This window comes from Carcharodon carcharias, chromosome 6, assembly GCF_017639515.1.
Source record: "Carcharodon carcharias isolate sCarCar2 chromosome 6, sCarCar2.pri, whole genome shotgun sequence".
Classification (NCBI taxonomy): domain Eukaryota; kingdom Metazoa; phylum Chordata; class Chondrichthyes; order Lamniformes; family Lamnidae; genus Carcharodon; species Carcharodon carcharias.
Window position 1 is genome coordinate 130,804,847 of NC_054472.1, and position 14,115 is coordinate 130,818,961.

At 42.3% G+C, this 14,115-nt stretch overlaps 1 protein-coding gene across 2 annotated transcripts in view; it reads right to left on the reverse strand.

The window, feature by feature from the left end:
• Positions 1-12,763, reverse strand: part of LOC121279178 (matrix metalloproteinase-16-like) — a 295,815-nt gene extending 283,052 nt beyond the window's left edge. Inside the window, exons 1-2 of one of the 2 annotated variants that reach the window (XM_041190177.1) lie at positions 12,466-12,763; positions 2,474-2,574 (exon numbers count right to left, since the gene is read on the reverse strand). In XM_041190177.1, the coding sequence (XP_041046111.1) occupies positions 2,474-2,484 (11 nt within the window). In that variant the 5' untranslated portion in view covers positions 2,485-2,574; positions 12,466-12,763. The remainder of the gene's footprint in view (positions 1-2,473; positions 2,575-12,465) is intronic. The other variant, XM_041190175.1, reaches the window with a different exon arrangement.
• Between the last annotated feature and the right edge of the window lie 1,352 nt (positions 12,764-14,115).

A 14,115-nucleotide genomic window follows, 5' to 3' on the forward strand; every position in this document is an offset into this window, starting at 1 on the left:
CTCAGCTCCTGACCTCAATACAGCCTTTGTTCAAATATGAACAAAAGAGCTGAACTCCTGAGGTGAGGTGAGAGTGACTGCCCTTGGCATCGAGGCCGGATTTGATCAAGTGTGGCACCAAGGAGCCCAAGCAAAACTGGAGCCAATGGGAATCAGAGGCAAAACTCTCCACTGGTTGGAGTCACACCTAGCACAAAGGGAGGTGGTTGTCCTTGTTGGAGGTCGGTCACCTCAGCTCCAGGACATAACCGCAGAAGTTCCTCAGGGCAGTGTCTCCAGCTCAACTATCTTCAGCTGCTTCATCAATGACCTTCCCTCCATCATAAGGTCAAAAGTGGGGATGTTCGCTGATGATTGCACAATTTTCAGCACCATTCGTGACTCCTCAGATATTGAAGCAGTCCATGTCCAAATGCAGCAAGACCTGGACAATATCTAGGCTTGTGTTGACAAATGGCAAGTAACATTTGCGCCACGCAAGTGCCAGGCAATGACCATCTCCAACAAGAGAGAATCTAACCATCATCCCTTTATGTTCAGTGGCATTATTATCACTGAATCCCCCACTATCAACATCCTCGGGGTTACCATTGACCAGAAACTGAACTGGACTAACCACAAAATTACTGTGGCTACAAGAGCAGGTCAGAGACTAGGAATCCTGCGATGAGTAACTCACCTCCTGACTCCCCAAAGCCTGTCCACCATCTGCAAGGCACAAGTCTGGACTGTGATGGAATACTCCTCACTTGCCTGGACAAGTGCAGCTCGCACAACACTCAAGAAGCTCAACACCATCCAGGACAAGGCAGCCTACTTGATTGGCACCACATCCACAAACATTCACTACCTCCACCACCGACGCACAGTAGCAGCAGTGTGTACCATCTACAAGATGCACTACAGGAATTCACCAGGTTTCCTTAGACAGCACCTTCCAAACCCTTGACCACTAACATCTAGAAAGACAAGTGCCAGGTAGATGGGAACACCACCACCTGGAGGCTCCCATCCAAGTCACTCACCATCCTGACTTGGAAATATATCGCCATTCCTTCACTGTCGCTGGGTCAAAATCCTGGAACTCCCATCCTAACAGCAGTGTGTGTGTACCTACACCACACTGACTGCAGTAATTCAAGAAGGCAGCTCACCACCATCTTCTCAAGGGCAACTAGGAATGGGCAATAAATGCTGGCCCAGCCAGCGAAGCCCACATCCCATGAATGAATAAAAAAACATAGCTCTACAAATAAATCTGTTGGCTTCTTAAGGGGGAGGTTATGGGTAAGCACACATCTTGGGGTGATGAAGCAAAATGTGCACAGGCATAGTATGCATCATAAAAGAACTACGATTATTGCTGGAAAAAGTTTGTGGTGCCAAAGATAATTTAATTCCATATATTAGTAGTCCACTGCTGCATTGTGATTCTTCAGGTAGTGCTTTGACTTTAATGACCTTTCTTTCCAATACATGATCAAAATGACCTGATGTGTAAATGAGATAGGGTGTTAATATTACCAGGAACACTGTAATTCCCAAAGGAGATATGTCTTATAAGAGCATCTTGCAAAAGAACATTGACCCTTTAAGTGATATTTCACTGGCATGAATGATAGTTTTTAATTTCGGTTCTGTGGCTCACATCTGAAGCAATGCTTTATCTTGTTTGCCAGCAATTATTTAAACACTAATGGACATGCCTGTATATGCCTGCCAAATTGAGCACAGGTCGAACAACTGAAGGACAAGACCAAAGGTCTAGTCTGTCAATCATCCATGCTATCCTCGGTTGGAAGGGGCAGTGCACATACAGTCCATTACTGATACTTTAGTTTCAGTCTTTGGAATTCAATTCTATTATTTATTTAACCTGTTAACTGCATAATGATTCACTCCTATAAAACCCCCCACAAACTATGGTTGAGTCCAATATGACATCAGGACAGCTTGCATTTTATGACATCCCCAATCCAGCTGCACTATCCTCCTTCAGAAATTGAGCATGAGCTTCAGGCAATTATCACTACTTAAGTGAGGTGTGATTATATTACATTTAGGTTATAGAATATTAACATATCCTGGGGCTAGAATCTTGACTGGCTACAATTTGGCCACTTAAAATGAATTAGTTTTCACGACAAGAAAGCAACAGACTGAAATGTGGCACCAGCAGAAAGGTTAGTGGGCTCTCAAATGTTGAGTGAGCTGTCTGACCAAAGCTATAGTTAATCAAGAGATAACTGACTGTTGTGACAATTGTCCAGGCATACTAAAGTCCTTAAAATAATGCTGTGCATATTTTTAGTTGAATATTACTAAAACTAATTTGACTGATGGTGTGTTAGATTTGGAATTTCTTCAGTACTGAGCTCCCAGGATTCATGAATTGCAACTCCTCCAACACATATAAGATTCTAATGCTGTGTGGGCTAAACAATGAAATTAGCTATTAACATTTTGTACTTACAACAGCCCCATAACTCTGCAGCATCAATACTCTGTAGTCTGTTATTGATTGTAGCAACCTGCCTATTATTCTGTCACAATCCAGCTCCAAGCTGTGACTACCTACACATTTGGGTTGAAATAAACAAGGCAACTTATTTTCAACGTGAACATTGTAAAATCAGTTACAACGTCTTTAAACAATAAAATGCTTCATATTGGGTTTGATTTATCTCTGATAGGATCACAGGCCTCCTAGAAACCTTTTTTGGCTCTCTATTCTCTACTGATAATTCAATTTCATCCTTAATAACAGCATTTCCCTCTGAAAATCTATTTACTGGGTCCTCACCTTTCCATGGATCATGCGCCGCTGCTATCACACAGGCCTCAACTGAAAAACTACCTGAGCCACTATAAAGCACTGAAACAGGAAAGTGTGGTTCAATTGAGCTTAAACGATGACTGCTCCAAATTAGGGATATCTTGTAGTTTGGCCTATTTCACAAATTCTTCGCAGTATTGATAATGCTAAACATGTAAAAAAATCATCTTGACTAAGATTTGTCTGAAAAGATAGCTTTGCACACTTCAAAAGTTTGAAGGCCTCTTGGTCTGTAAAGCAAAATTAGTGAATAATCAGGATGAAAGGATCTTCATGGTAACAATGAGCCCCTACTGTAATTGTATCTGACTACTTGGCTCTCAATACCTATGAAACTATCACTTACGGCATTAATTTCATGTGACACTTCCACAAACGACAAGCAGAAATGACTGAAATTCAGATAATATAATATGCTTATAAAAAGAACAGAAATACTCAATTAAAGAGACTCCTTTCAATGACTCTAAAAATGAAAGATGATAACCGTGGATACTAGGTAGCGCAATAGGTTTTTTGACTCATGGGATCTGGTTTGAGTCTAGCTCAAACTGTTAAAATTGAAACCTCCCTAGTCTGATGGCTCTATTACTCTTACGTGCATATTTTAGCAGTGCCAGCCTAGTTGGGAATCCATACCACCTAATGAGGATGGCTGTTGTGTCAAAAAGTAAAATTCACACTAACGCAATAGCGGAAAAGAATGAAAATGTTAAAGTATATTGTTGAGGCTGAGTCTGGGTACTTTACTATACCATACAAAATATTCCATATGTACCTGACCTGAGAATGTCTAATGCTGATACCAGGCACAACAGTGGTGAGGGATCGGGGGAGGTGGGGTGGGTGCATGGAGTGGATGCAGAGTGGGGAGCAAAATCCATTCCTCAGCACTAACATTCTGCACCATCTAAGGAACACAAATTAACTAACAATTTATACAAATATTCAAAACCAAATGGCTCTAAAATGATCTTTAGAATTCACTGCACTAAAATATATCCAATCCCATTTCTCACTTGCAGAAGCAATAACTTGAACAACTCCCATTATGGTGCCTGTTTTTCACTCAAAGCAATTGAAACTGAGAGTGAATTTCCATTGAAAATAATTGAAATCTTTCAATAATATGAGCATGAAAGAGTTATCTCCGCCATCTCTAAATATAACAATCAAGGGAGAAAAATTGCTCCAGCCTCTGAACAGCAAAACCATAAAGCATTTACTTAAGCGCTTACAATTTCATGACACATAGACTAGGGCTATCCTTCTCTGCAGGTTACTATACATTCATGAATAGCTGCTCATAATAAGCGTTTTTGCTAGAAAATACACCTTTTGATATGTTACATTTGCTATGAAGCATGCTCCCCTTCCTTTGACGAATAATGCAAGAACACAGCCGGATGGATTTCTAGATTGACTATCAGTCACTTCAGTGATCCCAAGAGTGATATTCAATGACCATTTCCCACTTTCTACTTTAAGCTTATTTCACCCAAGTCCATTTTCGGTCAGTTAAGTTTGACATTTAAGCCTGAAGGTATGACATAACTTTAAATGTTTTAACAGTCAGTCCAGAAAAATGCAAGACATCTTATCATAACTGAAATATGCACCCAATTTATAATTATAGAACTTGTACAAGAATTGCAAGGAGGCAATCTGTATATTACATCATGTACCATATTAATTTTAATGAGATTATAAATCACTGAAGAAAATAAAGTAAACAAAAAGGTTTTACAATGCTTGATGTTTCTGGTGTCAGAACCACTGATATTTGAATTAATGCATGTGACACTTTACAGAGCTTGAAGAAAACAACATATGGCAATATTTTCAGTGCCATCATCCTGATTAATACAGTTTAATTTGAATATGTCTCCATGCGCACTTAGCAGAATACAACTAATGATGTTCCTGCAGAAAGACAAAAGCAGCGCCGATAAAGAAGCCTCCATCATTCCATATTAGTAATGAATAGAGTGCTGAATAAGCAGTATGTTTTCCAGTTTTATATTCTATGTAGTTAAAAGTAATCAATGGAATATTTTCATCAAGTAAGACATCTTTATCTGCAAACTTTCTCATACAAAAACACGCAATCTTTAGTTGCATTGACAATGGGAAAAACCTTTATAATTACTGATAAAAATGTTCTGATCACCTAGTTTATGTCATCACTAGAGATCAGATGTTTGTACTACTCTACTGTTCAAAAGATACACCTCTGCTTAATCATGCACAGGCCGTGCTAATGTTCCACAGCTTGGCCTCCAATCATCTTGGAATAGGCTAAAGCCACGCACTGCCAACATCATACTATAGCCAGTATGCAATGATCACTTCACGTTTAAAAAAAAATCACGCATAGGCACCTTCCACTCATCAAAATTAAGTTTTGGACCTGGAATGTCAGAACCCTCATGGACAATCCCACCAGTGACAGGCCTAACCACTGAATTGTCATCATAGCACAGGAACTCAGATGCCTCAACGTCGACATTACCGTCCTAAGTGAGAAACAATGTGGAGGAGAAGGTCAGCTGAAGGAACAAGGCAGCAGAAACACCTTGTTTTTTATGGAAGGGCCTTCCAGTAGAGGTACAACACCACCATAGGGTGGACTTTGCCATTAAAAATGAACTTGTCAGGTGCCTCATTGACTCCTCCTGTGACTGGACTGCCTGGCTCCTTCTAACAAGGAATCAACATGCCACTGTCATTGGCGCATAGACTTGAGGCAACAGATGAGGACAAGCAAGGATTCTACACTGGCCATGAGCAATCCTTAGCCTAAATCCCAATAAGCGATAAACTGATCCTCCTCAGAGATTTCAATGCCAGAGTCGGAACCTATGCAAATCTCTGGAAGGGTGTGATTGGCAAGGACGGAGTAGGGAAAGCAAAATCCAATGGAGCCCGATGAAATGTCTCAAACATGACATTGTCATAACCAACACCCTGTTTTGCTAGCAAGGCAAGCACAAGATCTCGTGGCAACACCTACAGTCCAAACACTGGCACCTGCTCAACTATGTCATCATTCAATCAAGGGTCTGCAGAGATGTCCACATCACCCATGCCACTGTTGGATTAATCACCATCCTATCTGATCTACTATCTCCATCAGCCTGGTCCAGAAATAATAGAGGCAACAGAAGAAATGCTGCAAGAAATTTAACATCAAAGGCCTCAAAGGTTCTACCAAGGCAGCCCTTTTTTAGCCAGTGCCTCACTTCCAACCTCTCAACCTCCAGCCATTAGGAGCTACAGTGTGCTCATAGTGCCTGGTTGACCCTAAAATCCACCATAACGGGCAGCTATGAAAAGGTCCTTGGTCTGTCTATGTTGAAGCATCGTGACTGGTTTGATGGAAACGACCAAGAGATAAAAGACCTAATCGAGCGTACGCACTAAACTTTTGCACACTGGAAACTTCACCATACCTCGAAAAAAATGAGCAGTCCTACATGTGGCTGAAGGCAGCAGTACAGCAGAAAACACATGACATAAAGACGAAATGGTGGGGAGAAATAGCGCAGGAGATCCAACAACTCAGACACAAACACCATGCACGGTTTCTTCATTGCTGTCAAGACAATCTATGGCACAAGCATCAAGGGCCCACCCGCTAATGGCCAAACATGGAGGGGAGCTCATCAAGGGCAGGGAAGCAGTATATGCTCTATGGACAGAACATTTTGAAGAATTCCTCAGCTGAGAATCTGTCTTCAATTTGAATGCCTTTAACTCCTTTCCTCAACTCCCTCCGACTCAGCCTCGACTCACCACCCATCTAGACCGAAGTCAAAAAACCATTTGACAGCTGAAAAGTAACACCACTGGAGTAGATGGGGTCCCTTCTGATACTCTGAGACGAGATATGGCAGAGATACACACTTGACACCACTGCACAACCTCATATCTCTCATCTATGAAAAGGGATGCTGAGGGATCTCATGGAGACCATGATTGTGACCATATTCAAGAAGGGAGACAGGTCTGATTACTGTTAACTGCAAAGTCATGAGTTTTGACCTCACAAAAACATTTGACTCTGTCAAACCTGAAGGTTTACAGTGCATCCTCTTCAAATTTTGTCATCATAATTGTCAAATTTGCCCTCGTAAATTTGTCACCATCCCCCATCTACTCCATGATGATTTGCAAGCTGTGATCCTCACTAATGGAAGCACCACAAACCCTACCTCAACGAAGATTGGGGTCAAACAAGGATGTGTCCTTGCACTAGCCCTCTTCGCCATCTTCCTCACTGCAATACTGTGCCCCACCCACAGCAAACTACCCACAGGAACGGAGATAATTTACAAAACAGATAAGAAACTGTTCAATCAAAGCTAAAATCACTCCAACCTCAGTCATTGAGCTCCATTGTGCAGATGACACTTGTGTATGGGCTCACTTAGAAATTGAGCTCCAGGTCAATGTCAACTCCTTCTCTGAAGCATTTGAGAAATTCGGCTTTTCATTAAACATCTCGGTTAAGATTAACAGTAAGATCCTGGAAAATGTGGATCATTTTCCATATCTTGGGAACCTCCTCTCTATGAGGGCAGACATAGACTCCAAAGTGCCATCTCTGCCTTTGGTTGACTGAGGGAAAGAGTATTTGAGGACAAGGATCTCAAACCTGAGACTAAGGTCACTGGGCAACAGTGATCCTCCATGCTCCTATATGCTTCAGAGACTTGGACAACCTACAGCAGGCACCTCAAAGTACTGGCAAAGTACCACAAGCAGTGCCTTTGCAACATTTTCCAAATCTGGTGGCAAGAAGGGCGGTCCAACAGCAACGTCCTCTCCCAAGCCAAGATGCTCAGCACTGAAGTGCTAATCACTCAAAACCAGCCCCGCTGGGCAGGAAATGTCATTCGTATACCTGACACCAGACTCCTGAAGCAACTGCTCTACTTGGAACTCAGTTGTGGCAGGAGACTCCCAGGAGGACAGCAGAAACACTTTAGGGATGTCCTCAAAGCATTCTTGAAGATGGTCAAACATTCCTGCCGACTCATGGGAAACCCTGGCTTGTGACCGACCAAACTGGAGAAGGTTCATTCGGGGAGGCACCAAACACATCGAAATACGTGGTTGGGAATGTGCAGAGATGAAGTCAAGGTGTCAGAGAGAATGCACAAACCTTCCAGCAGCCCATCTAACCAACCCTTGGGGTACCAACTGCCCTGCATGTGACAGTCTACGGATCACACATTGAAATTAACAGCCATCTCAGAACCCATCGAACTGGAGCGCAAGCAAATCATCCTTAATCACAAAGCACTGTCTAAGAAAAAGACTAATCAAAAGTTTCATTTTTGGTCATGTAGAGGTGAAAATATAAGTGCCACTCACTGACAAACCTGCAATTATCTAATGATTGTTATTTACATGGTAACCATCAGACCTTCTGTGCCAAACACAAAATCACTGAATTATTGGATGTTCCCCTATAGCTCTGTCAGCACATACATTGTGTGATATGGTAATCTACGATTATAGGCTAATAAAGACGAGGTAGCTGATTTTGGGGTTATTGCTACTGATCACTGTCCAGAGACTCCCCCCTGCTCCTTTAAGATGGTGCACATATTTCGGTGCTAGGTGTGATGTGTTTCTAGCAATCTGCAGCTAGACAGCTCACTAACACTCCCATCCAGAACACCTGCATAAAGAACGGGCTTTTAAATACCAGAAGAGAGGAGAAAAGTAGTAAAATATCAACTGAGAGCAGGATGGAAATCAAGAACAACCTAAAGCCAGTTTATACATTCACAGTATTGTTGTCATAGAATCAAGTTATTAGGGCACTGAAATAGGCCATTCGGCCCATCGACCTGTTTTATCACAGGTTCATGAATTTGTGGTAACAATAGCTTGATGGTTGTTGTGGAATGTGGTATGCTACAGCATCAAAGAAAGCACTATGAGAAAATGGAAAGCATATTCAAACTTTCTATTCCCCTGAATTCCTGATGTCACTGTAAGTTAAGGGCCCAGCATTGCTTTGTACAAGGTAAAAAGGAAATTCAAAAGGTGACACAAATGTAGGCCATTCTACTCTGCCTTTGACATTGACAGATGCCTGGGTGCAAGTTGCCAGCACCACAAAACAGCATTAATGCCATGTTGCAATAGGGTTTCCAGTCCTCCCAGAATAACCAAGACTTTCCTGGAATCAAGGCTGCCTCTTCCAACCTCTGAATCCAGCGGCCCAGGAGATCAGCAATTTAAATTTTCTATCCAGTGTGTCTATCTTCATCCCCCAACCCCCGCTCAATGATATCACAGCTGTTGATAAAGCCTCTGGCTCAGTGACATCACCCAACCATCACCACAGACAGCCAGGATCACATGGAGCGCAATGAAACGGGGACTGAACAGTCAGGAATAGGGAGCTCAGGATTGGCAAATGTTTATTTGGGAAATCTCTGAACTTGAGAGCTCTAAATTTGCGGAGAGGCCTGAAAATAAGAGGTCTCTGAAATCAGGTGTGAGTGGGTGCCATGTGATTGGGAGGGAGAGAGGAGGTTGGGAGATCAAGGGAAGACTGAGGAATGGGGATCGGAAAGAAAGATGAAGATTAGGAATTGAAACTGAGAGAAAGATGGAGACATGGAAATGGGGATTTGGGGAAAGGGGACTTGAGGCAGAGAGAGAGGGAGAGAGAGATCCTGAGATTTAGGATCTTGGGAGAGAGGTGGGAACTGGGAATGGGATTCAAATGGAGAGATGGAAAACTTGGGATGGGAGATCATGGGAGATAAGGGGATTGGAGGTCAGGGGATTGGGGGCCTAAGGAAAAATGGATTGTGGGTGTGCGTGGGACACACCCATAAAGTAAGTGAAACCCAGGGACCATACTGGGGTTAAGTTGAAGAAGATTATTTTCATTGGGGGAAAATAGGAAGTAGGAAATGGAAGCAAGAATTCTCAATGGAAGCAACAAGAGGGAAAAGAAAAGGACATTTTTTTAATGAGGTCTATTAGCTGTTCAATACTTTCCTAACATGTGGTTATTGAGGTTAAGACAAGCACTTCATGTCAAAAGGAATAGGATCTTTTATATAATATATTTAGACATATATAATTTAAATATTTGAAAAGGAAGGATATAAAGAGATCTGCTTCCCCACCCACAATCTCCCATTTTCCCTGCTCCCACTCTCCCCCTTCTCTGTCCATGATTTCCCCTCTTCCCTTTATTCAATCCCCTCATTTCTCCATCCTCAGTTTCTTTACTTCCCTGAACTCAGTTTTCACCTGCTCATGGGTGGCATCCTGGTTCTTGAAACTTCTCGCACAGCAGCTGTGGGCACAAACCCATGAACAAATCATGCACTTACAGGGGTCCAATTTTATATTTTTTCCAGAAGTTGTGATCAGGTGTTATGACATCAAATATCATATGATCAGATGTCAAGCCATCAGGCATTAAATGGTCAGATGTTATGTGGTCAGAATGTCACATGAGCAAACCTCCAGGATTGCCTCCAAACTGAGTTGTCAACCTCAGCGACATAATGCCAGTGCTATTTGATCGCCTACGAGGTAGGCACTCCCTTTTGAATGACCTCTGATACAGAGTTTTACACCATATATGATGAAAAAGCAAATAACCCACCAATTGATTGTTAACAGTCCACAAACTATGTCATTAAAGAATTTTCCAGTGAACATAAGTTATTTTAATAAATTATAGAAACTGCACTGAAAACATGCTGAACCCCTTTCTTAACAGGGTTGAAATGCTCCGAGGCCTTCACTTTTGTTTGTCCTCCCTCCGCCCTCAGTCACACAGTCAGAAAAGGGGTGGTTCCTGAAAGACAAGGCCATTCCAGCTCCCGCTCCAGTAATGTAGTGATGATAGCAGCATGGTTTATTCGCTCTGAAATGCCCGTCTACTTGCTGCCTTGGAATACCTACAATTATCATGCTGTGTCACTCAGAAAAGTAATCGTGGCAGAGAATTATTGACGGTGATTATAGTGAGAGGAAAATTGTGCTATATATATATATTTACTACACCCAGCAATCGCAATTTTGCTTCACGTGACCATTGGTAAACCACTAAAACTGCACCTATTCCAAAATGTGTGATGGCAAATTAAGGAATCTCAGTGTTATTTCAAAACGACGCAATCATTATACTTCTCCAAATTCAGCTCTTGACATTAATATTTGATAACTCAAAACTCATTGGTCTATCAATATATTTGACAGGAGAATCTTAAGTAGGCTCTCTAACTTTTTTGGTCTGATTTATCGTCCATTAAAACTGCACCATCAAACAAGCCAAATACAAAGCAGTTAGCAATGCTGAGGAAGCCCTGCTAATGCTCCGAGCTGCCCTGAAAAGTCACACTGGGGTTGCTGGCTACTTTTTAGGAGGCGAAATGTTCGAGCTGGCGTTCGTTTGGCGAGGCGGCTGCAGTTGGCCGGCCAGTGTCCGCGCTCAGCGCTGCTTCACACCCGAGACACCTTGACACGGGAGGATGAATGCAACTTCCAGCCTTTTGGTCTGAATATCGGATCGAGGGCGAGAAATAAGAGATGCGTTAAAAAAAGCGAAATGATAATGAAGGGCGGAATCTCCTGAAAGATATATCTGTATTCAACGATCAAATCCAAGGGCGGTCGGTGGAACCAGAAACGCGCTCCAAGAAAGGGGCTGAACTCCAAGTGACCCGTCACTTGGCCATTTATCCAAGTTTGGATGTTTAAAAAAATGAATGTAACGTGTACATGGTATAATGATTGAGAGGGACCGGCAAGCGACACCAGGAGAGGTCGTTGTGATTTGGCTCACCAACTGAGCCGGCAACATAGGGCTTCGATAGGGAGCCAATAAAGTTTGCGGACTTATATCATCATCGTTACGTATGTGCTGATTGCAACTGGTCTCTTTCTGATGTCTACAAGCAACCTTTAGAAATATAATAAAGGCACATCAACTCATAATATTTTGCTTGGGATACAGCGGTTCGTTTCCACAGGGAACCTCCGACTGGAGGAATGTCAGAATCCCGGAGGAAGACTCACAACAGCCGGGCTATGGTGGGGCTGAGGAGCGGGAAAGTGAGATTGTGACAGAGTGATGGTTCAAAGATGCTACTCTGCCTTGAGCAGAAAGTATCCAGTCCCCAAACACCTTTATTCTCATTGGCTGGGTAATGAATAATAAATCAACAACTAAAACATTGACTCCACAAAACTGCTCGAGAAAGCGGCATTTACCAAGTCAGGGGATAAAGATCCTTTGGTTTGGAAAAATCCCTCCGGACAAGTCCTTTCGCACCGCACTAAGACTGCACTGTCGCCTTCGTTTTTATATTCCGAAGAATTATAATAATCTGAACACCGTTGTACTCAGATGAATACTGTTCTAAGATATGAGATCATCTTCGTTTAGCATTTAAAGGAATAAAAATATTAAAACATTTTTCAAGCAAGTATAAACGATTTATATACTGGAGAAAACATGTTTGGTTGTTACTTTAGTCATTTATGGTGATCCTAGTGTGTATATAGTACTGTATCGGAGCGTCAGCGAATTCAATGGCAATACTCGAATCAGTACAGAAAAAGAAGTCTTGCAAACTTACCTCCACGCTGAAAGGCTGCTCCTCTCCGCAAACGGAACAAATAATCCAAAGCAAGGTTTGCAAATAAAACGCACCAGAATTTACAAATGCAAGTTGTCTTCCTTTGTACAATGTGGCTAAAGGCTTTGTAAACCCGTTTGCCATCTTTCAGAGAAGGAGCCGCTCATTTGTAAGGGAGCTGTCTGTGGCTGGAGACAGAGCCAGACTGTATCAAAGGGAGACAGAGAGCGGGAGTGCTCTGTGCTGCGGATCGCTCCTGAGCAATTTCACTGGCTCCAACCACTGAACTCGAGTGTAACAATCCAGGGAACCTCCAGCGAGTCTGCGCACTGACGATCAAGCTACCCTCCACAAACTGGCACAGTCCTCTCTTAGTACTGTACTGTATCAAGGCGAAAACCCAGAGAGCTGGAGGCTGACACAGGCACTCTTCGTTCATTATGCAGACGTTGTATTTATCTGTCTCTTGGCAGGAAAGATAGACAAAGTGTAATTAGTTTAAACAAAATGCTTCTCCCCTGTGCTCTGGCGGTTAAAGAATGTTTTACCTTATGTTAGAAAAGCAAATGCAATCCTGTTATTATATGCTGATATTATTGCGATATCAGTGACCACTTAGAAGAGAACATTTAAAAGAAACAGCCCTTATATCACTCACTGTGATTAAAGTATACTAACATTTCTCGCTGAGAGCAGAAGTTTTTCTTTGCCATTGCCCCTACCCCACCATAGAAACAAAGAAGGATTTACAGAACAGAAAAATGACATTCGGCCCATCATATTAATGCCGGCGGAAAAAGCGCGATCCACACAAATTCCATCTTCAGCTCTTGGCCTTTAGGTTAGGCACCTCAAGCGCACATCCAAGTGTTTTTATTAATGTTCTGAGAATTTCTGCCTCTATCACCCTTTCAGGCACTAAGTTCCAGATCCCCACTAGCGTCTGGGTGAAAACCTTCCATTAATTACTTTAAATTTATGCCTCTAGTTATCCACCTCTCTGCTAAAGAAAATCCTTCCTCTAACCTCTAAACGGGCTCCTCCTAATTTATACACCTCAATTAAATCACTCGTCAACCTCCTCTGTTCCAAAGAAAACAACCCCAGCCTTTTATCATCGCTACAATTCTCCATTCCTGACAACATCCTCTTAAATCCTCTTTGTACCCTTCCTTGTGCAATCACATCCTTCCTGTAATGCGGTGACCAGAACTGAACACAGTGCTCTTGTCTACAGTCTAGTGTTCTACACGGTTCTAGTATAACCTCCCTGTTTTTATACTCCAGGGTTCAGCCAATAAAGGGAATATACATATGCCTTTTAGATCACCTTATCTATTTGTCCTAGGAATCTGTGAGCTTGCACTCTATGGTCTCTCTATCCCTCTGCACTTCTCAGTATCTTACCGTTTATTCTATATTCTCTTGCCTTGTGTGCCCTCCTCAAAATCGTTAACCTCTCACTTCCCTGGATTGAATTCCATTTGCTATTTCTCTGTCCACTAGGCTCTGATTGATACCTTGTTATTTCCTGCAGACTACAGCTTTCTACCTCACTATCAATCACATGGCCAGTTTTCATATCATCTGCAAATTTCTTAATCATGCTCCCCACATTTACATCATGAATATATACGATGGACAGCAAGG